We start from the raw sequence: 22,500 nt of genomic DNA on the forward strand, positions 1-22,500 counted from the left end.
CTCAGATGCAGGGTCACACACACACACACACGGTGTTCTCTCTCAGATGCAGGGTCACACACACACTCACACGGTGTTCTCTCTCAGATGCAGGGTCACACACACACTCACACGGTGTTCTCTCTCAGATGCAGGGTCACACACACACACTCACACGGTGTTCTCTCTCAGATGCAGGGTCACACACACACACTCACACGGTGTTCTCTCTCAGATGCAGGGTCACACACACACACTCACACGGTGTTCTCTCTCAGATGCAGGGTCACACACACACACTCACACGGTGTTCTCTCTCAGATGCAGGGTCACACACACACACTCACGGTGTTCTCTCTCAGATGCAGGGTCACACACACACACTCACGGTGTTCTCTCTCAGATGCAGGGTCACACACACACTCACACGGTGTTCTCTCTCAGATGCAGGGTCACACACACACACTCACACGGTGTTCTCTCTCAGATGCAGGGTCACACACACACACTCACACGGTGTTCTCTCTCAGATGCAGGGTCTTCAGGACGGTGAGGATGCGATGGTGCGTCTGGATCATCTCGAGTCGCTTTATTACGAGCTTCAGCTGCAGCTCTACGAGATCCAGTTCGAGATCCTGAAGTACGAGGAGCTGCTGCTGACGGCACAACTGCAGAGTCTGCGCAGACAGATGAGCGGTGAGTGTGTGTGTGTGTGTGTGTGTGTGTGCTGACGCTGCGGCCGCTCATCCTTTATGCCTGTGTGTGTGTGTGCAGAGAGGCAGGAGGAGGTGGTCTACTACGACACATACGAGAGCCCTGACGCCATGAAGGCCACCGATGACCCCGCGACCCCCGTCACCCCTCTGACCCCTGCGAGAGAGGACGAGGCCAGGCTTCAGCAGAGGTCGAGGCAGTTGGAGGCTCGCAGGGGTCGCATCACCGCCAAGAAGGCCTACCTCAAACACAAGAAGGTAACACTCAAACACAAGAAGGTAACACTCAAACACAGGAAGGTAACACTCAAACACAAGAATGTAACACTCAAACACAGGAAGGTAACACTCAAACACAGGAATGTAACACTCAAACACAAGAATGTAACACTCAAACACAGGAAGGTAACACTCAAACACAGGAATGTAACACTCAAACACAGGAAGATAACACTCAAACACAGGAAGGTAACACTCAAACACAAGAATGTAACACTCAAACACAGGAATGTAACACTCAAACACAAGAATGTAACACTCAAACACAAGAATGTAACACTCAAACACAAGAAGGTAACACTCAAACACAAGAATGTAACACTCAAACACAAGAAGGTAACACTCAAACACAGGAATGTAACACTCAAACACAGGAATGTAACACTCAAACACAGGAAGGTAACACTCAAACACAGGAAGGTAACACTCAAACACAGGAATGTAACACTCAAACACAAGAAGGTAACACTCAAACACAAGAATGTAACACTCAAACACAGGAAGGTAACACTCAAACACAGGAATGTAACACTCAAACACAAGAATGTAACACTCAAACACAGGAAGGTAACACTCAAACACAGGAATGTAACACTCAAACACAGGAAGGTAACACTCAAACACAGGAATGTAACACTCAAACACAGGAAGGTAACACTCAAACACAAGAAGGTAACACTCAAACACAAGAAGGTAACACTCAAACACAGGAATGTAACACTCAAACACAGGAAGGTAACACTCAAACACAGGAAGGTAACACTCAAACACAGGAATGTAACACTCAAACACAGGAAGATAACACTCAAACTCAAGAATGTAACACTCAAACACAGGAAGATAACACTCAAACTCAAGAATGTAACACTCAAACACAAGAATGTAACACTCAAACACAGGAAGATAACACTCAAACTCAAGAATGTAACACTCAAACACAAGAAGGTAACACTCAAACACAGGAATGTAACACTCAAACACAAGAAGGTAACACTCAAACACAGGAATGTAACACTCAAACACAGGAATGTAACACTCAAACACAAGAAGGTAACACTCAAACACAGGAATGTAACACTCAAACACAGGAAGGTAACACTCAAACACAGGAATGTAACACTCAAACACAGGAAGATAACACTCAAACACAGGAATGTAACACTCAAACACAAGAAGGTAACACTCAAACACAGGAATGTAACACTCAAACACAGGAAGATAACACTCAAACTCAAGAATGTAACACTCAAACACAGGAATGTAACACTCAAACACAAGAAGGTAACACTCAAACTCAAGAATGTAACACTCAAACACAGGAAGGTAACACTCAAACACAGGAATGTAACACTCAAACACAAGAAGGTAACACTCAAACACAAGAAGGTAACACTCAAACATAGGAAGATAACACTCAAACACAAGAAGGTAACACTCAAACACAGGAATGTAACACTCAAACACAGGAAGGTAACACTCAAACACAGGAAGGTAACACTCAAACACAGGAATGTAACACTCAAACACAAGAAGGTAACACTCAAACACAGGAATGTAACACTCAAACACAAGAAGGTAACACTCAAACACAGGAATGTAACACTCAAACACAGGAAGATAACACTCAAACTCAAGAATGTAACACTCAAACACAGGAAGGTAACACTCAAACACAGGAAGGTAACACTCAAACACAGGAATGTAACACTCAAACACAAGAAGGTAACACTCAAACACAGGAATGTAACACTCAAACACAGGAAGATAACACTCAAACTCAAGAATGTAACACTCAAACACAGGAAGGTAACACTCAAACACAGGAAGGTAACACTCAAACACAGGAATGTAACACTCAAACACAGGAATGTAACACTCAAACACAAGAAGGTAACACTCAAACACAGGAATGTAACACTCAAACACAGGAAGATAACACTCAAACTCAAGAATGTAACACTCAAACACAGGAATGTAACACTCAAACACAGGAAGATAACACTCAAACTCAAGAATGTAACACTCAAACACAGGAAGGTAACACTCAAACACAGGAAGGTAACACTCAAACACAGGAATGTAACACTCAAACACAGGAATGTAACACTCAAACACAGGAAGGTAACACTCAAACACAGGAAGGTAACACTCAAACACAAGAAGGTAACACTCAAACACAGGAATGTAACACTCAAACACAGGAAGGTAACAGAGCGAGACTCTGGATAGTGTGTGCGTGTGTGTGTGTGTGTGTGTGTGTGCTGATCGATTACACTGATCCCTGACGCTCTGTTTTCAGGAGATCTGCATCATCAATCACACGCAGAAGCGGCAGGGCGGTGTTTCCCAGAGTGCTTCGCTGCAGGTGCGAGTCTGACATCACAGTCCTCATCATCGGGGTGTCCGTGCAATCATAACACAATATACATAATAAGTTGTAAAAATAAAATGACAAATAAAATGTCTGTAGATCAAAAGTTCATAGACCAAACAGTATATATTTGAAAAGAGAAGTGCAGATTTCAATCGGATGAAAAGGAGATTTGTCTGTTTATTATAAAAGTATAATTATATATATATAGTTTGAAAAATTGAAAATTGAAAATCTGATGTTGTTTTGTCAGAAAAATAATGTGTAGTTTTCATAAATTTAGACTGTTTAATGGGTTCGTGTGGAATCTATATAAGATAGGAATAAGATTTCTCATAAATATTGATACAAATATATGTTTTCTAGCTGTAGATCTTATAACATTTTAAATCCCAAAGAATTAAAAAAATTTTTTTTTCAGAAATGTATAATAGAGGTTAAAATAAGTGACAAACAAATGGCAACATGCTAAACTTTTGTGCATTCACTCATTACTGATCAGATACAATATGCTTCTTCACAAGCTTATGTTCCCCGGGTCCAGGACTGTAGAGGGGTTGTTAACGCATGGGTCAGATTAGCATGTGTGGCGATGTGTTTCCGCAGGAGGAAGAGGAGGAGGAGGAGCAGCGGCTCAGGGTCAGTCAGGACAGACAGAAGACACTGGACCGGCTGCGCAGCTTCAAACAGGTCAGACATCATCTGACCATCAGAACCACAGATCACGCAGCCAGAGTCTTCAGGGGTTAACCCTCATCCTACCTCGCGCTCTGTAACGCATCTGTCCCTCGCCGGTCACAATGACCCGAAGCCTCAACATTATACTTAATATTTGTGTTTTGTCCAAAAGGCCTATTTTATTTAATTTTGATAATATTTTGATTATTAAATTACTAGATTTGATCAATAAATAATATATAAATGTTAATTTAAGCACATTCCTCACTTTCTTTCAACTTAAATTAAAAATAACTTTTCAATTTCATGCATAACCCTTTTAATTCAGCTCTAAATATCTTACATTGGGAGTCTTTGTCGACCTCTTGTGGAAAATAATAATATAACATGATATTTCATGACTCTAGATGGGCTTATATCTCTATATGGAGCAGATGAGCTGTTCCTCTGGGTCCTAAAGTCAGTTCTCTTCAGTGTGCGTTCAGACACGCATGTACACATTATACATTTTTTGGTAAAGTTTTAGCAGTTTTAGTTTGAACTTTGAGCATTTTTAGGTTTTTCCATGTGAACTGAAGCATTCCTCACATTCCCAAGAGGGGTCAAACTGACCCGCGAGAGAAGGATTTGTTACTTTTTAAAATTTCACCCACAAAGCTCCTCGAATCCATCAAAACATGTTGTTTGTGTATTCATGGTTCAAGTGCGACAAAAGTCCTGGGATCTTGGACCCCTCTAATGAAAACTAAATTTCGGGACAAAATGACCTGAGGGAAGGATGAGAAAATAATTTTGGTAATTTAATCGAAGCTAAAATAAAATATAAATATTAGGTGTAAAACTTAAACTCATCAATGAGCTCTGATTGGTCCATGAGATTCTGATGCTGTGATTGGTCTCCTGCAGCGTTACCCGGGTCAGGTGACTCTGAAGTCCACGCGTGTGCGCCTGGCTAACTCCAGGAAGAAGGCGGAAGCGAGCGCCAGGCCGGAGACGCAGGCCGCTAGCGTTCAGACGGACGACGCTCCGGCTCCGTTACAACATTCGTCTGGAGCACCGGAGCTCCTCAGACCCGACAGCTTCCTGTCTCTGCCCCCGATGGGCGGAGCTATCGTCGAGGCCCCGCCTCCTGTGCACGCATCACTTCCTCCCGCCCGAGAGCTGTTGCTGCTGGACTCCTCCACCTCGCCCCTCTCCCCCCCTCCCCCTCCGCCTCCTCCTCCGCCTCCTCCTCCCCCCCCCTCTCTGGAGGAGACGCCCGGCGCCGGTCCGGCTCAGACCCGGAGCCCCGTACGCCAGCCGGAAGCGGACAGTCCTCTCGGGCCGTTCACCGCGCGCTTCTTCGACAGCAGTCAGCTCCTGAACGCCAGGAAGAAGCTGAGGAAGACCTCGTCACTGGAGTCCAACCAGTGGAGGAGAGGTGAGGTCACTTCCTGTCACATGCCACACTCATTCACGCATCATCAAGCTACGCCTTTGTTATTGTTTTGAATAAGCGACCTCTAGTGGCCAATCTTACACACTGTGCCTTTAAATCTTCAAGCTCAAGATGCGCTGGAGTCTTGATAGACTGAACTGACTTCTCTCACACATTCAATTGCGTTTGAATGGAAAAATACTAGGGCTGTCAAACGATTAAAATATTTAATCGCGATTAATCACATTAATGTCGTAGTTAACTCGCGATTAATCATGTTAATGTCATAGTTAACTCGCGATTAATCACGTTAATGTCATAGTTAACTCGCGATTAATCGCGTTAATGCCATAGTTAACTCGCGATTAATCGCGTTAATGCCATAGTTAACTCGCGATTAATCACGTTAATGTCATAGTTAACTCGCGATTAATCACATTAATGTCATAGTTAACTCGTGATTAATCGCATTGTCATAGTTAACTCGTCATTAATCGCATTAATGTCATAGTTAACTCGTCATTAATCGCATTAATGTCATCGTTAACTCGCAATTAATCACATTAATGTCATAGTTAACTCGTGATTAATCGCATTGATGTCATAGTTAACTCGTCATTAATCACATTAATGTCATAGTTAACTCACGATTAATCACATTGTCATAGTTAACTCGCGATTAATCACATTAATGTCATAGTTAACTCGCGATTAATCGCATTAATGCCATCGTTAACTCGCGATTAATCACATTAATGCCATAGTTAACCCGTGATTAATCACATTGTCATAGTTAACTCGCGATTAATCACATTGTCATAGTTAACTCGCGATTAATCACATTAATGTCATAGTTAACTCACGATTAATCGCATTAATGTCATCGTTAACTCGCGATTAATCACACTAATGTCATCGTTAACTCACGATTAATCACATAGTCATAGTTAACCCGTGATTAATCGCATTAATGTCATAGTTAACTCGTGATTAATCGCATTAATGGCATAGTTAACTCGCGATTAATCGCATTGTCATAGTTAACTCACGATTAATCACATTGTCATCGTTAACTCGCGATTAATCACATTGTCATCGTTAACTCGCGATTAATCACATTGTCATAGTTAACTCGCGATTAATCGCACATTTTTATCTATTCCAAATGTCTCTTGATTTCTTTTTGTCCCATTATTTTTCTAATTTTAATGCTCTTATCAACATGGAAAAGTGGATCGGCTTGCTTTGTACAAATGTGTTTATTGAAAACAACATATACTGTTGAATTTCACACTAACATTCTCACTTGGAGCAAATAATCTCTCACACAATGTAAGACTGTCCATCAATAAAAGGGTGAAAGAAATACTGACGAGGTGACGTTACTGATGTTGACGAGTGGGTGTAGAAACGCATCAGCTGTGTGTGTGTGTGTGTGTGTGTGTGCTTGACCATCAAGTGGTGTTTAGACTGGACGATGATAGCTCAGTTCACAACGACACACACACAGATCACGTTGGTCTTGTCAATTGAACCATTTGGCAACTTTTTAAAAGTAAACTTTCCATTCAGAATCTTATTGGCCTCCATTCCTGTGTCTCGCGCTCATCATTCATCCACTCAAAACTTAATGTTAAAGAGTGTCGCAGTCGCACACCGGACGAGAAGCGCAGCGCGCGTATTTAAAATCCGAACACATTATTCTCTATGAGTGTACACACACCGGCGGCGCCATTCTGGGTTTTTATTGCTGGCCATAAACTGAGAAAGTGCGCTTCCGTTGTGTGATCCGAGTTGTCCTGATGCGGCTCGGCGCTGCGCTTCTCGTCCACTCTTCGGCCGGTTCGCATCGCAAACCGCATCGCATCGCACCGCATCGCATCGCAGTGTGTGCGGCGCCTGTTGTTCTGTGTCTGGTCTAGCTAGATCCGGTGTGGTGGTGTAGTTTTAATAACGTTACTAGTTGTTGCAAAAGCATGTGAAAAAAACGTTTGCTGGGCGTTAATCTCGCGATAAAAAAATTGACGCCATTAAAATGGGTTTGCGTTAACGCCATTAATAACGCGTTTAACAGACAGCCCTAAAAAATACACACATAATTATCAAAATGCCCGTCTTGCCAGGAATTACTGTAGAACGACAGGGAGAGATGGTGATGCGTGTCTCTATACTGGATTCCTGCATTAAGTCTTCAGCTTTAATAAGAACCAATGTGTGTTTCATTCATACAGTGAAGATTTTACCACCAAAAATATTTGAAAAAGTTGCAATTGTGAGAAAAATTATATAATGTGAGATAAAAAGTCCAAACTGTGAGAAAAAAGTCCAAATCTGAGCTGAATAAGCCTTTTTTATAAGCGTTGAATGAGAGATTGATAAGTGTTCAGTTGTAGGTGATGTGAGAGCACATGACCTCTAGTGTTCTCCTCACCGCAGTGTGTGTGTGTACTCACCGCAGTGTGTTGTGTCCTCAGCGAGCTCCCCGATGGACGAGGTTCTGGCGAGTCTGAAGCGCGGGAGTTTCCACCTTCGTAAAGCCGAGCTGCGAGTTCTGGCGCCGGACCCGGACGAGGACGAGGAGCACAACATCCTGGCTCAGATCCGGAGAGGTGTTCAGCTGCGCAAGGTGCGCCGGCACGAGCGCGGGGCAGTGCTGGACTCCACCGACCCGCTGACCCGCTCCATCCACGAGGCCCTGCGGCGCATCAAAGAGGCCTCGCCCGAGTCCGAGTCCGAGGACGAGAGCGCTCCCGGCGCCGACTGGGACACCTGAAGCCTTCAGCACTGCATACTCACGCTTCACCTGTGTGTGTGTGTGTGTGAGAGACAGCAGGAGACGGGGACATAGCGGTCCAAAGCTTGGACCAATTATCATGTTTCAATGTTTCTGAAAGAGTCATCAAGGCGGCGCTTATTTCATCAAAAATAACTTAAAACAGGGAAATATTATTATAATGTAAATCATGTTCTCTATTAGGGCTGTAAACGATTAATCGAATTCAAGATAAAAGTTTGTGTTTACATAATATATGTGTATTGTGTATAATTACTTTGTATACTGTATATAAATACACTCACATGCATGTACTGTGTATATTTAAGAAAAATTTGTTATTTATATATAAAATAGTTATATTTATATACAGTATAAATCATAAAAATATATATGCATTATATAAATGCAAATATTTCTCACATATATACATGCATGTGTGTGTTTATATATACAAAATAATTATACACAATACACACATATATTATGTAAACGCAAACTTTTATTTTGGATTCGATTAATCGCGATTAATCGTTCACAACCCAGTTTTCTATGTGAATATATAGTAAAGTGTAATTTATTCCTGTGATCAAAGCTGAGTTTATCATCATTACTCCAGTCTTCAGTGTCACATGATCCTCCAGACATCAGTGTAATATGAGGATCTGATGACCTTATTGATTATTAATGTTTACGCTGCTTCGTACTTTCATGATACACTACTGTTCAAAAACTGTTTGGGTTTGTTTTAAAGGAAATTAATACTTTTAATAATCAAGGATGCATTAAACTGATTGATCAAAAGTGACAGTAAAGACATTAATAATGTTACTAAAGATTCTGTTTCAAATAAATGCTGTTCTTTTTTACTTTATATTCATCAAAAAACCTGAAAAATAAAAAGTATCACCGTTTCCACAAACATACAAACTGTTTTCAACACTGATAATAATCATAAATGTGTCTTGAGATCATCATATTATTCTGATTTCTGGAGGATCATGTGACACTGAAGACTGGAGTAATGATGATAAACTCAGCTTTGATCACAGGAATAAATTACACTTTACTGTATATTCACATAGAGAACTGATGATCTACATTATAATAATATCTCACAGTGTTACTGTATTTCTGATCATATATATGTGCAGAAGACTCCTCCAGAAACACTAGATGTGAATGTGTGGCCGTGACTGCAGCGCCTCCTGCTGGTCGTCAGCGTTATTACGTTTATCTGCTTGTAGCTTCATTTATCTCGCCGTATGAGTTAACATGATTTATTACTGTAATCTTCCCTGTGTGTCCGGCACTGAATCATCGGTCAGGCCTGTAGTCTTTAATGAGGTCTCGTGAAAACCACGTTTACCCACAATGCTGTTCTGTCTGCAGCGATGACGAGGGACTTTTACGGGACACTGCAGTGTGTTTTTTACGTTTTTCATCACATGTACTGTATTTAGCTTTTGATATTATTTGTTTTAATCACATTAATTGTTCTGTATGTTCTATGCATTCTTACCTGGTCAATCAGAACCGTATTCCCGCCGAAACACTACAGTCGCGCGCGAGCGTGATCACGTGATCGTATTCCCGCCGAAACACTACAGTCGCGAGCGAGCGTGATCACGTGATCGCCACTCCACATGTGCAATATTATATTAGGAACCGAGCGCGTGTGAACCAGACGCAGATCCAGCGCATGTTTGCTAGAGGACACCTGTATTTATTGAGTTCAACTAAATATTTAAATATGTAAAGCAATATCATAATATGTACAATGATTTTTCTTTTTTTTTTGAAATTCCAATTTTGCTTTTCCAAACATTGTACTCCTAATAGTTATTTTAAATTTGCATTTTGACCCTTACGTAAATAAAGTTTCAAAAGAAATTGTGTTTTTTTTGGGGGGGTGTTTGTGTTTGTGTGTGAACCGAGTTCCGTCAATGACCCTGTCTGACCACTGGGCGGCGCTGACGTCACCAGAGGGCGTGTCCGATCCGACATTCGGATGACATCACAGTTGGTGCTCATGAATATTCATCTGCAGGTGAACAGGCTTCATTTTTTAACCTTCAATCTAAATATCTAAGTAAAACAAGTTTAATATTGAGCTTTTAAAATATTCACACTAAGCAACATTTGCATATCATCCCAGAATAATCAAATATGTGACTTTCCATGGATAAAACATCAATATTTTAATGTAAACCTGATTTAGTCTCATATGGAACATTTACTCAATCAAACCTGACGACTTTCCTTCTGTGGATCATGAAGCAGATGTTCTCCACACACACACACACACACACACACACACACACACACACACACACACACACACACACACACACACACACAGTGAAGTCACATGACAGATCGTCAGGAAAAGCAGCAAACGTCTTAGCGAGTTTATATTTTGCAAGTAGGACTTTATAACTCACAAGAAAGACATTAAAATTGTGAGAAAAAAAGTCAATATGAGATGAAAAAAAATGAATGCGGAAAGAATTCTGAATTATGAGAAAAAAATTGCAATTGTGAGAAATTATAATTATGATAAAAAATGTCACAATTGCGAGAAAAGTAAAAATTGTGAGAGAAAAAGCTGCAATTGTGAGAATTGTTTAAATAATTATGATTAAAAAAAGTAATTGTAAGAAAAGTAAAATCTCGATGACTGAAGGGTTAATATCGTGTTGCGCTCGCACAGAAATATGACTTCAGTCACACACACACACACACACACACACACACACATGACTCGAGGATCTTTCCACTTTAATTTTACTATAAACTCAGAATTACAACAGTGTGGAAGTGTGTGGTTTCATCAAGATCATTAATCAAAGGTCTCCGAGCCTCGGCGTGTCACATGGGCTCGGCAATAAAACACAATAATAATAATAATAATAATAATAATAATAATAATAATAATAAAGCCGTCCAGTGTGTCAGAAACCAGCGCAAGCCCTTGAAGTTCTTCACACACACTCCGGGGTTTTTGGCAACAGATTCCCTCAGAAGGGCAGAAACACACACACGCACACACACACACAGAGTAGACACACACACACACGCACGCAAACGCACACACACACACACACACACACAGTCTGAGTTACTTTCACTTTTGACACGGTTTGCCTTTTAAATAGTTCAAAAATATTGCCCGTTTATCCCCACATTTACAAAACATCCATATTTCCACAGTGCGAAAAGGGGAAAAACTGAAACAAACATGTTTGCACGTGGATATCTACGTATGCAGCCACTGTGAGCAGAATATAGATATATGTATTTACAATAAATAAGCATAAATCATGAGTAGGAAGTAAAGTCTGCTCTTCATAAAGAGCAACGGAACAGCGTCACAGAAACTGTTGTGTTCAGAGATCGCCGGCGGAAAGAGTGTGTGAGACGCGAGTGTGTGTGACACACACAATACCTGATAGTGCGACTGAACATGTTTCTCTCGTATTGCTCAGATTGTGGAAGTGCGAGTGTTTCTAATCATCATCATCATCATCATCATCATCATCATCATCATCATCCGCTCGTGAAGAAGAGAAGCTTTCCTCGTCCGTCACTCAGAGTCTTTACAGCAGAACACACACCGCGGACGAGATGCACAGTGTGTGTTAGTGTGTGTGTGTGTGTGTGTGTGTGCGTGTGTGTGTGCGTGTGTGTTTGTGTGTGTGATCTAGCTCAGGAGTTTGCTCAGACTGTCTCTCAGCTCCGTCAGCTTGAGGATCTTCCCGTCCAGCCGTGTGTGTGTGTGTGTGTGTGTGTGTGTGTGTGAGTGTGAGTGTGTGTGTGTGTGTGTGTGTGCGCGTGTGTGAGTGTGTGTGTGTGTGTGTGTGTGATCTAGCTCAGGAGTTTGCTCAGACTGTCTCTCAGCTCCGTCAGCTTGAGGATCTTCCCGTCCAGCCGTGTGTGTGTGTGTGTGTGTGTGTGTGCGTGTGTGTGTGAGTGTGAGTGTGTGTGTGTGAGTGTGTGTGTGATCTAGCTCAGGAGTTTGCTCAGACTGTCTCTCAGCTCCGTCAGCTCGAGGATCTTCCCGTCCAGCCGTGTGTGTGTGCGTGTGTATGTGTGTGTGTGTGTGTGTGTGAGAGTGTGTGTGTGTGTGTATGTGTGTGTGTGTGTGTGTGTGTGTGTGTGTGAGAGTGTGTGTGTGTGTGTGTGTGTGATCTAGCTCAGGAGTTTGCTCAGACTGTCTCTCAGCTCCGTCAGCTCGAGGATCTTCCCGTCCAGCCGTGTGTGTGTGCGTGTGTATGTGTGTGTGTGTGTGTGTGTGAGAGTGTGTGTGTGTGTGTATGTGTGTGTGTGTGTGTGTGTGTGTGTGTGTGTGAGAGTGTGTGTGTGTGTGTGTGTGTGATCTAGCTCAGGAGTTTGCTCAGACTGTCTCTCAGCTCCGTCAGCTTGAGGATCTTCCCGTCCAGCCGTGTGTGTGTGTGTGTGTGTGTGTGTGTGAGTGTGAGTGTGTGTGTGTGTGTGTGTGTGCGCGTGTGTGAGTGTGTGTGTGTGTGTGTGTGTGATCTAGCTCAGGAGTTTGCTCAGACTGTCTCTCAGCTCCGTCAGCTCGAGGATCTTCCCGTCCAGCATGTCCAGGATCGAGCGGAGACTCTTCCGGAGACTCTCGTCCTCCATCCTTCCGTTCTCCAGACGCTCCTCGAGGAGAGAGAGCCTCGTCTCCAGATCAGCGTTCCTCAGCTGCGTGTCCTGCGGGCGAGAGTGTGTGTGAGTGTGTGTGAGCGAGGGCTGCGGCCGGCCCGACGGGTCCTGAAAAACTCTCGGGTTCGGGTTTGTAACTGAGAAAGACTACAGACTCTACACGTGTATAGAGCAGAGAGAAGCACGTGTGTGTGTGTGTGTGTGTGTGAGTGTGTCCGTCACTCACCTGCAGCTTCTGAGCCAGAGAGTCTCTCTGCGCTTGCAGTCGGTCTGCGTTCTCCACTTCCTGCTTCAGCTTCTCCAGTTCCTGCGGGGAGAAACACATCAGCAGTGTGTGTGTGTGTGTGTGTGTGTGCGTGTGCGTGTGTGTGCAGTAACCTCTGACCTCCTCCTTGGCCTTCAGCTCGGCCTCCAGCTCCTCGATGGTCTGGTTCAGCTCGGTTTTCTGTGTTTTGATGCCGGCCGTCTGTCCGCTGACACACTCTAGCTCCGTCACCTAAGACACACACACACACACACACACACACACACACACACACACACACACACACACACACAGGAAGTATGACTATATTAGCCCGGTTCTGTCAACACTGCATTGGCTGCCTATTAAACATCATATACACTTTTAAATATTGTGTTAGGACACGGTCAGCGGATCCAGATCATGTGGAGGACCGGCGCCTGCTCCATGTTATTTAATATTCAACAATATTATTGATCTCCTGCAATTACAGCATATATATATATATCACTCAGAGATGTTGAGATAAAGCATAAATCTAAACGAGCGGTTCCCAGTTAGGTCGATATCTCAGAAAACGAGCGGTTGTTCGGCTGCAGTACCAAACGCTTCCACTGGAGGACACTAATCTTCCATTCATCTCCAATGCGCTTGTTCTGATTGTGTAGCACAAGTGTGACTGATTCCCAAAACTTATAGGCATGATTAAAAAAAAAAAAAAAAAACATTACTTTGTGATTCAATAATTGCTGCATGATTTTTCATCCAGTACGTCCCCGAGATGTGAGAGTGTGTGTGTGATCTGACCCGTGTGTGGAGCCGCTCGGCCTCGTCCTGATACGCCGCTAGCTGCTGCTTCCACTGCTTGACGTTAGCGGTGGACTCGAGCAGTGCGGCCGTTAGCTTAGCGTTGTTGCCTTTCAGAGCCGCCAGCTCCGCCTCCCAGTGCTTGGTGATGGACGTCGAGCTGCAGGAAGATCAGCAGAGTCTGATACACCGCATTATAGGGGATTATCACGCTTCCGGGTTTCATGGGCGGGATTTTTCAACTTTGTGCATGTCCACTTCCGGCGCAGTTCAACAACGGCTGAAACGAAGGCTAGATGTCACTGCTCTGTTCCACTTTGTCAATCAAACAAACAACGCCAACCTTATTTAAGTTTCCATGGATTCCCGACTGAACGGAGTCTAAGGAAGAAGTGGATTAAAGCGGTTCGCCGGGATGTAGTGGAGGCTAAACGCACGTAAACGCCGTTTGCGCACCTCCCAAAATTCTGAAATAGCGTTTACCCACCTCTTAGCCTAAGCCATTTTAAATTAAGCTTATTTCGTTCTAGTTTAATATTGTTCATTATTAGTTTCACAGGTTGTTAAACCTAGACGCTGCATTACTGTCAGTAGCTGCGTTTCCATTCAAATTGCGCAAATTGAAATTGCGAATTGAAAATACGCACAATGGAAACACGTAAATTTCGCATGAGGTGGTTTTTCAGGCAATTCGAAAAAGGAATATTTGGAAAGAGTTTTTTGCGCATTTACTTGACCGTGTTTGGGGTCCGTGTAGCCTACACAAATAATTATTATTATCATTATTATAACATTTATTAGGCGACATTTAGAAGACGCTTTTATCCAAAAAAGGAACAAAGCAATTCATCAAATGTCATTCATAATACGGGTTAGACAATAATACAGGGCTAAGATTATCACAAATAAACACAAGATTTTGACGCATATCCAAGGGTTTGTGGGGAGTGTGGAGCGCGCACTGCACGGCACGGAGCCGCGGGCGCGAACACTTGCATTTTCCTATCAACAGTGAAAACAACTTAAAATACTCTATAATTTCTGGTCATACAGAATATAATAATGCATTATTCGCAACTACTTTTATTTGTGTAAACTCACAATAACAAGAAAGCGTTGTGCTTTTGTCAAATAAAATAAAACAATCAGGCGCGCTTTCATGATCTCCGTGAACTGGAGCGCGAGAACTGAAACTAAATATAGCCTATGTAGGCCAGTGATGCGCGGGTCAATGTATAAACAACCCGACCCGACCCGACCGACGTCTTCAACTAACCCGCGCATCACTGATGCAGCTAAAGCTTGAAATGTCCACTTTAAAACGAACAAATTCGAATCGAAAGCTAATACATTCTTCTGAGTAAAGGCCCTTTCACACTGGACGCGATTTTGACGCACGAATAATTCGCGCGATGGTTTTATTTTTTGATCAGCTGTTGTGTAATGAGTGCTTACACATCGAACGCGAATGTGCTGCGGCGAAAAAACTACTTTTTTTTTTTTCCGCTTCGATGTCGATTTTTTTTTTACTTTTGCGGCGACAGAAAAGGCTTCAGCCAATCACACACAGTGGATTGTTTATTTGATTGCATGTAAACGTAGCCCTCACCTCAGCAGACTGCCAGACGCTGCTCCGGACCGATTGGTTCCCTGAAGTTTGTGGTTTGTCTCGTCAGATGCGGTGCCACTGTCTGAACGAGCTCCTCAAATTGTCCCTATTTCGCACGCGAACTATTCGCTTTTTCGTTTCGCTTTTTCGTGTACGCGTCCGGTGTGAAAGGGCCTTAATGCGTATGAAAGGAGCATTTCTCTCTAACGGCGCATCTGCTTAACAGCGGAGATGGAGATATGTTTTTTTAGCCGATCTGATTTGGAAAACAATAGTTTATTAATAAACAATTAAAATGCCTCGACACATTTTATTATTATTAGCCTAACTCACCCAAATCACATTGCTATGGCTCTTCTCATTCAGCACTGCGGGGGAAAAATATCATTTCCAGGTTCTAATTTTGTCTTAGAAAAATAGTTAAATAAAAATAAATAAAAAATCCATATTAATTTGTGAATATTTTAAATGTTTAATAAAAGGGCAAAAAGTCATAAACAAAAATTTGTCTATATATATATATATCTTTTTTGCGCAGCATTTGGTGTAGCCTACAGTTTAAATTTTGGTGTTCAACTTTGCGTTTTAAAAATACAACAACCGTTTTCGTTTTGCAATTACGGGTTAAAAAATATTCTTGCTCTCTCTGTTTTGTCATTTATAAACTTTATGAGGGATGAGGGAACAACCAGTGATACCCTTGGTAGGCCTGTAGCGATGTCATCAGGATACACACACACCGGGTGACCAGGTCGTGGTCCACCAGAATTTATAGTTTACCCGCCTCTTTTTTTACCACTACACCTCTGGCCGGGATGAAGCGCCAAACTTTAAAATAAAACAAGCTAGCACGTATGTTTGTATAAATATATAATGCAGAGGTGGGGATGCAGTATAAATAAACTTAGGGTCGTCCATCAGGGGTTCGGCAGAGTGATGAGTGATTCACCGGAAGTGGCCGTGCACAAAGATCACTGAATGCGGAAGTGCTACGTATGATAATCCCCTATTACACGGCTCTGTGGAATGCTTGATTCTGATTGGTCAATCGCATCATCTAACTGTATTACTCCCAGACAACAGAAGCACCGGCTCATCCGGGTCACTGGAGTCAGCAGCGCTACACAGTGTGTGTGTGTGTGTGTGTGTGTGTTAGCTCAGAATAAACCCCTTCAGGTGTGTGTGTGTGTGTGTGTGTTATCTCAGAATAAACCCCTTCAGGTGTGTGTGTGTGTGTGTGTTATCTCAGAATAAACCCCTTCAGGTGTGTGTGTGTGTGTGTGTGTGTTATCTCAGAATAAACCCCTTCAGGTGTGTGTGTGTGTGTGTGTGTGTTATCTCAGAATAAACCCCTTCAGGTGTGTGTGTGTGTGTGTGTTATCTCAGAATAAACCCCTTCAGGTGTGTGTGTGTGTGTGTGTTATCTCAGAATAAACCCCTTCAGGTGTGTGTGTGTTATCTCAGAATAAACCCCTTCAGGTGTGTGTGTGTGTGTGTGTGTGTTATCTCAGAATAAACCCCTTCAGGTGTGTGTGTGTGTGTGTGTGTGTTATCTCAGAATAAACCCCTTCAGGTGTGTGCAGTGGTGTAGTCTACGTGATACGCAGGTATACGCCGTATACCCACTAAAAAAAGCGTGAGGATACGTAACAACTTCGTTTTGTGACAGAACTTTCACAATTTCATTCATAAATTCACCGCGTCTGAGTTTGCAATGGACACAGATCAAATCGCGTGAATATTAAAAACTCAAAGAGACTGTTCAACGCGTCTCTGGGAATGAGCGCTCAATGTGTGCTCTACTACACACACACACACACTGAAGCAAGCGCGTGCTTGTGTCAGCGCTTCACTGTAGCTATGAGGACATGATGTAGGCTACACATGACACATGAACTTCATCGCAGAGCTGCTATGAGAGTCACTTCATGAGAATTTCACCATTTCATTTGATAAAACTATCGCCATTCATTCGTATCATACACAAACTGTAATGTCTTTACGACAACCTGTCAAAATAAAAGTTCGGTATCAACTCAAAGAAATTATGAAAGAAATTGCACAGTAAAATGTAGGCTACTGTAAAATAATAATAACGATGAAATCTATTAAAACTTATTTTAAAAAGGAATATCACACAAGTTTTCATACATGTTTTAATTTAAACAGTAAACTTGCCAAAACAATAACACCATTTTCTTTCAAAAGCACCATTTCTAAAAGTAAATTTGTATTTGTGCCTATAATGTTTTTTTAAATTATTATTATTGTCAGCTGATAAAACCTGTGCTTCAGGGACCATATTCATATAACATCTAAGGCTAAATGTAGCTCTTAACTGGCTAAGTTAAATGGTGATTAACACTAAACAGTAAAATCAGTCCAGTCTCCTCAGCTGTAAATGCCATTGGCTGTTAAAGTCTTGTGTTGCTTATAATAAATTGACATGTTGATAACACTTAGTCTCATAATGCTCTCAATTACATGTCGTTGCATAGGCTACTGTATGCATTAGTGAGTGTGGTGGTGCTTATGGGGTGATGAGACGGGTTAGGCGGGGGGGGGGGGGGGGGGGGGGTCACAGTATACTCACTACAAAAAACTAGACTACACCACTGGGTGTGTGTGTGTGCGTGTGTTATCTCAGAATAAACCCCTTCAGGTGTGTGTTTGTGTGTGTTATCTCAGAATAAACCCCTTCAGGTGTGTGTGTGTGTGTGTGTGTTATCTCAGAATAAACCCCTTCAGGTGTGTGTGTGTGTGTTATCTCAGAATAAACCCCTTCAGGTGTGTGTGTGTGTGTGTTATCTCAGAATAAACCCCTTCAGGTGTGTGTGTGTGTGTGTTATCTCAGAATAAACCCCTTCAGGTGTGTGTGTGTGTGTGTGTGTGTGTGTGTGTGTGTTATCTCAGAATAAACCCCTTCAGGTGTGTGTGTGTGTGTTATCTCAGAATAAACCCCTTCAGGTGTGTGTGTGTGTGTTATCTCAGAATAAACCCCTTCAGGTGTGTGTTTGTGTGTGTTATCTCAGAATAAACCCCTTCAGGTGTGTGTGTGTGTGTGTGTGTGTGTGTGTGTGTTATCTCAGAATAAACCCCTTCAGGTGTGTGTGTGTGTGTTATCTCAGAATAAACCCCTTCAGGTGTGTGTGTGTGTGTGTGTGTGTGTGTGTTATCTCAGAATAAACCCCTTCAGGTGTGTGTGTGTGTGTGTGTTATCTCAGAATAAACCCCTTCAGGTGTGTGTGTGTGTGTTATCTCAGAATAAACCCCTTCAGGTGTGTGTGTGTGTGTGTGTGTTATCTCAGAATAAACCCCTTCAGGTGTGTGTGTGTGTGTGTGTTATCTCAGAATAAACCCCTTCAGGTGTGTGTGTGTGTGTGTGTGTTATCTCAGAATAAACCCCTTCAGGTGTGTGAGTGTGTGTGTGTTATCTCAGAATAAACCCCTTCAGGTGTGTGTGTGTGTGTGTGTGTGTGTGTTATCTCAGAATAAACCCCTTCAGGTGTGTGAGTGTGTGTGTGTTATCTCAGAATAAACCCCTTCAGGTGTGTGTTTGTGTGTGTTATCTCAGAATAAACCCCTTCAGGTGTGTGTGTGTGTGTGTGTGTTATCTCAGAATAAACCCCTTCAGGTGTGTGTTTGTGTGTGTTATCTCAGAATAAACCCCTTCAGGTGTGTGTGTGTGTGTTATCTCAGAATAAACCCCTTCAGGTGTGTGTGTGTGTGTTATCTCAGAATAAACCCCTTCAGGTGTGTGTGTGTGTGTGTGTGTTATCTCAGAATAAACCCCTTCAGGTGTGTGTGTGTGTGTGTGTTATCTCAGAATAAACCCCTTCAGGTGTGTGTGTGTGTGTGTGTGTGTGTGTGTTATCTCAGAATAAACCCCTTCAGGTGTGTGAGTGTGTGTGTGTTATCTCAGAATAAACCCCTTCAGGTGTGTGTTTGTGTGTGTTATCTCAGAATAAACCCCTTCAGGTGTGTGTGTGTGTGTGTGTGTTATCTCAGAATAAACCCCTTCAGGTGTGTGTTTGTGTGTGTTATCTCAGAATAAACCCCTTCAGGTGTGTGTGTGTGTGTTATCTCAGAATAAACCCCTTCAGGTGTGTGTGTGTGTGTTATCTCAGAATAAACCCCTTCAGGTGTGTGTGTGTGTGTGTGTGTTATCTCAGAATAAACCCCTTCAGGTGTGTGTGTGTGTGTGTGTTATCTCAGAATAAACCCCTTCAGGTGTGTGTGTGTGTTATCTCAGAATAAACCCCTTCAGGTGTGTGTGTGTGTGTGTTATCTCAGAATAAACCCCTTCAGGTGTGTGTGTGTGTGTGTGTGTTATCTCAGAATAAACCCCTTCAGGTGTGTGTGTGTGTGTGTGTGTGTTATCTCAGAATAAACCCCTTCAGGTGTGCGTGTGTGTGTGTGTATGTGAGTGTGTGTGTGCCAGAGATGGCGATCGGCCAGAAGTGCTTCTCATGGGTGATGATTTAAGTGTGTTCTCATGCATCTTTAATGTGTGTGTAACACAGTGTTTAATGTAATGTTGTCCGGGGGCAGCGGAGCATCAAATATGGATGAACACATCAATCGACACACAGATGAAGGATCAGCTGACCTGTGCGGGAACGGCACGGCGTTGAGCTCGGCTGTGCGTGAGCTCGGAGTGTGTGAGCTCGGAGTGTGTGAGCTCGGAGTGTGAGGTCGGCTCTCGGCGTCAGGCGTCACTCTCTCGTCGGTCCCGTTGATGCTCTCTGGAGTCACAGGAGACTGAAGATCACCCGGCGCCGATTCCTGACACAACACACACACACAACACAGTCAGAAACACACACACACACACACAACACAGTCAGAAACACACAACACACACACACACACACAACACAGTCAGAAACACACACACACAACACAGTCAGAAACACACACACACACACACAACACAGTCAGAAACACACACACACAACACAGTCAGAAACACACAACACACACACACAACACAGTCAGAAAAACACATCACAGTCAGAAACACACAACACAGTCAGAAACACACAACACACACACACAACACAGTCAGAAACACACAACACAGTCACAAACACACACAACACAGTCACAAACACACAAACAACACAATCACAAACACACAACACAGTCAGAAACACACACAACACAGTCACAAACACACACAACACAGTCACAAACACACACAACACAGTCACAAACACACACAACACAGTCAGAAACACACAACACAGTCAGAAACACACAACACAGTCAGAAACACACAACACAGTCAGAAACACACACAACACAGTCACAAACACACAACACAGTCACAAACACACAACACAGTCACAAACACATACAACACAGTCAGAAACACACAACACAGTCAGAAACACACAACACAGTCAGAAACACACAACACAGTCAGAAACACACACAACACAGTCAGAAACACACAACACAGTCAGAAACACACAACACAGTCACAAACACACAACACAGTCACAAACACATACAACACAGTCAGAAACACACAACACAGTCACAACCACACAACACAGTCACAAACACACAACACAGTCACAAACACACAACACAGTCACAAACACACACAACACAGTCAGAAACACACACAACACAGTCAGAAACACACACACACAACACAGTCAGAAACACACAACACACACACACACAACACAGTCAGAAAAACACATCACAGTCAGAAACACACAACACAGTCAGAAACACACAACACACACACACAACACAGTCAGAAACACACAACACAGTCACAAACACACACAACACAGTCACAAACACACAAACAACACAATCACAAACACACAACACAGTCAGAAACACACACAACACAGTCACAAACACACACAACACAGTCACAAACACACACAACACAGTCAGAAACACAAAACACAGTCAGAAACACACAACACAGTCAAAAACACACAACACAGTCAGAAACACACAACACAGTCAGAAACACACACAACACAGTCACAAACACACAACACAGTCACAAACACACAACACAGTCAGAAACACACAACACAGTCAGAAACACACAACACAGTCAGAAACACACAACACAGTCAGAAACACACACAACACAGTCAGAAACACACACAACACAGTCAGAAACACACAACACAGTCAGAAACACACAACACAGTCACAAACACACAACACAGTCACAAACACATACAACACAGTCAGAAACACACAACACAGTCACAACCACACAACACAGTCACAAACACACAACACAGTCACAAACACACAACACAGTCACAAACACACAACACAGTCACAAACACACACAACACAGTCAGAAACACACACAACACAGTCAGAAACACACAACAGTCAGAAACACACACAACACAGTCAGAAACACACACGACACAGTCAGAAACACACACGACACAGTCAGAAACACACACACACACAACACAGTCAGAAACACACAACACAGTCACAAACACACAAACAACACAATCACAAACACACACAACACAGTCAGAAACACACAACACAGTCACAAACACACACAACACAGTCAGAAACACACAACACAGTCACAAACACACACAACACAGTCAGAAACACACAACAAAGTCACAAACACACAACACAGTCAGAAACACACAACACAGTCAGAAACACACACAACACAGTCAGAAACACACAACACAATCACAAACACACACAACACAGTCAGAAACACACACACACACACACACACACACAACACAGTCACAAACACACAAACAACACAATCACAAACACACACAACACAGTCACAAACACACATCACAGTCAGAAACACACAACACAGTCACAAACACACAAACAACACAATCACAAACACACACAACAGTCAGAAACACACACAACACAGTCACAAACACACACAACACAGTCAGAAACACACACACCAC

General features: G+C 42.7%; 2 protein-coding genes across 4 annotated transcripts in view; one reads left to right on the top strand and one right to left on the bottom strand.

The window, feature by feature from the left end:
- The window catches only part of jmy (junction mediating and regulatory protein, p53 cofactor), a 37,949-nt gene extending 27,854 nt beyond the window's left edge, over positions 1-10,095 (top strand). Inside the window, exons 5-11 of one of the 2 annotated variants that reach the window (XR_013794517.1) lie at positions 510-675; positions 754-950; positions 3,271-3,336; positions 3,949-4,032; positions 4,927-5,440; positions 7,912-8,393; positions 9,208-10,095. Coding sequence is in view for 1 of the 2 variants with exons in the window: in XM_079585520.1 (XP_079441646.1) it covers positions 510-675; positions 754-950; positions 3,271-3,336; positions 3,949-4,032; positions 4,927-5,440; positions 7,912-8,210 (1,326 nt within the window). In the remaining variant the exon portion in view is untranslated. Of the gene's footprint in view, positions 1-509; positions 676-753; positions 951-3,270; positions 3,337-3,948; positions 4,033-4,926; positions 5,441-7,911; positions 8,462-9,207 lie in introns of those variants that run through there. The other variant, XM_079585520.1, reaches the window with a different exon arrangement.
- Positions 10,096-10,212: 117 nt separating this feature from the next.
- The window catches only part of homer1 (homer scaffold protein 1), a 40,196-nt gene continuing 27,908 nt past the window's right edge, over positions 10,213-22,500 (bottom strand). For both annotated transcript variants that reach the window (XM_079586539.1, XM_079586538.1), the window contains 5 exons: positions 20,154-20,329; positions 13,936-14,095; positions 13,270-13,380; positions 13,111-13,191; positions 10,213-12,932 (listed from right to left, as the gene is read on the bottom strand). In XM_079586539.1, coding sequence (XP_079442665.1) covers positions 12,750-12,932; positions 13,111-13,191; positions 13,270-13,380; positions 13,936-14,095; positions 20,154-20,329 — 711 coding nt within the window. In that variant the 3' untranslated portion in view covers positions 10,213-12,749. The remainder of the gene's footprint in view (positions 12,933-13,110; positions 13,192-13,269; positions 13,381-13,935; positions 14,096-20,153; positions 20,330-22,500) is intronic.

The sequence above is a fragment of the Phoxinus phoxinus genome (genome assembly GCF_949152265.1).
Source record: "Phoxinus phoxinus genome assembly, chromosome: 17".
In the NCBI taxonomy this organism is placed as follows: domain Eukaryota; kingdom Metazoa; phylum Chordata; class Actinopteri; order Cypriniformes; family Leuciscidae; genus Phoxinus; species Phoxinus phoxinus.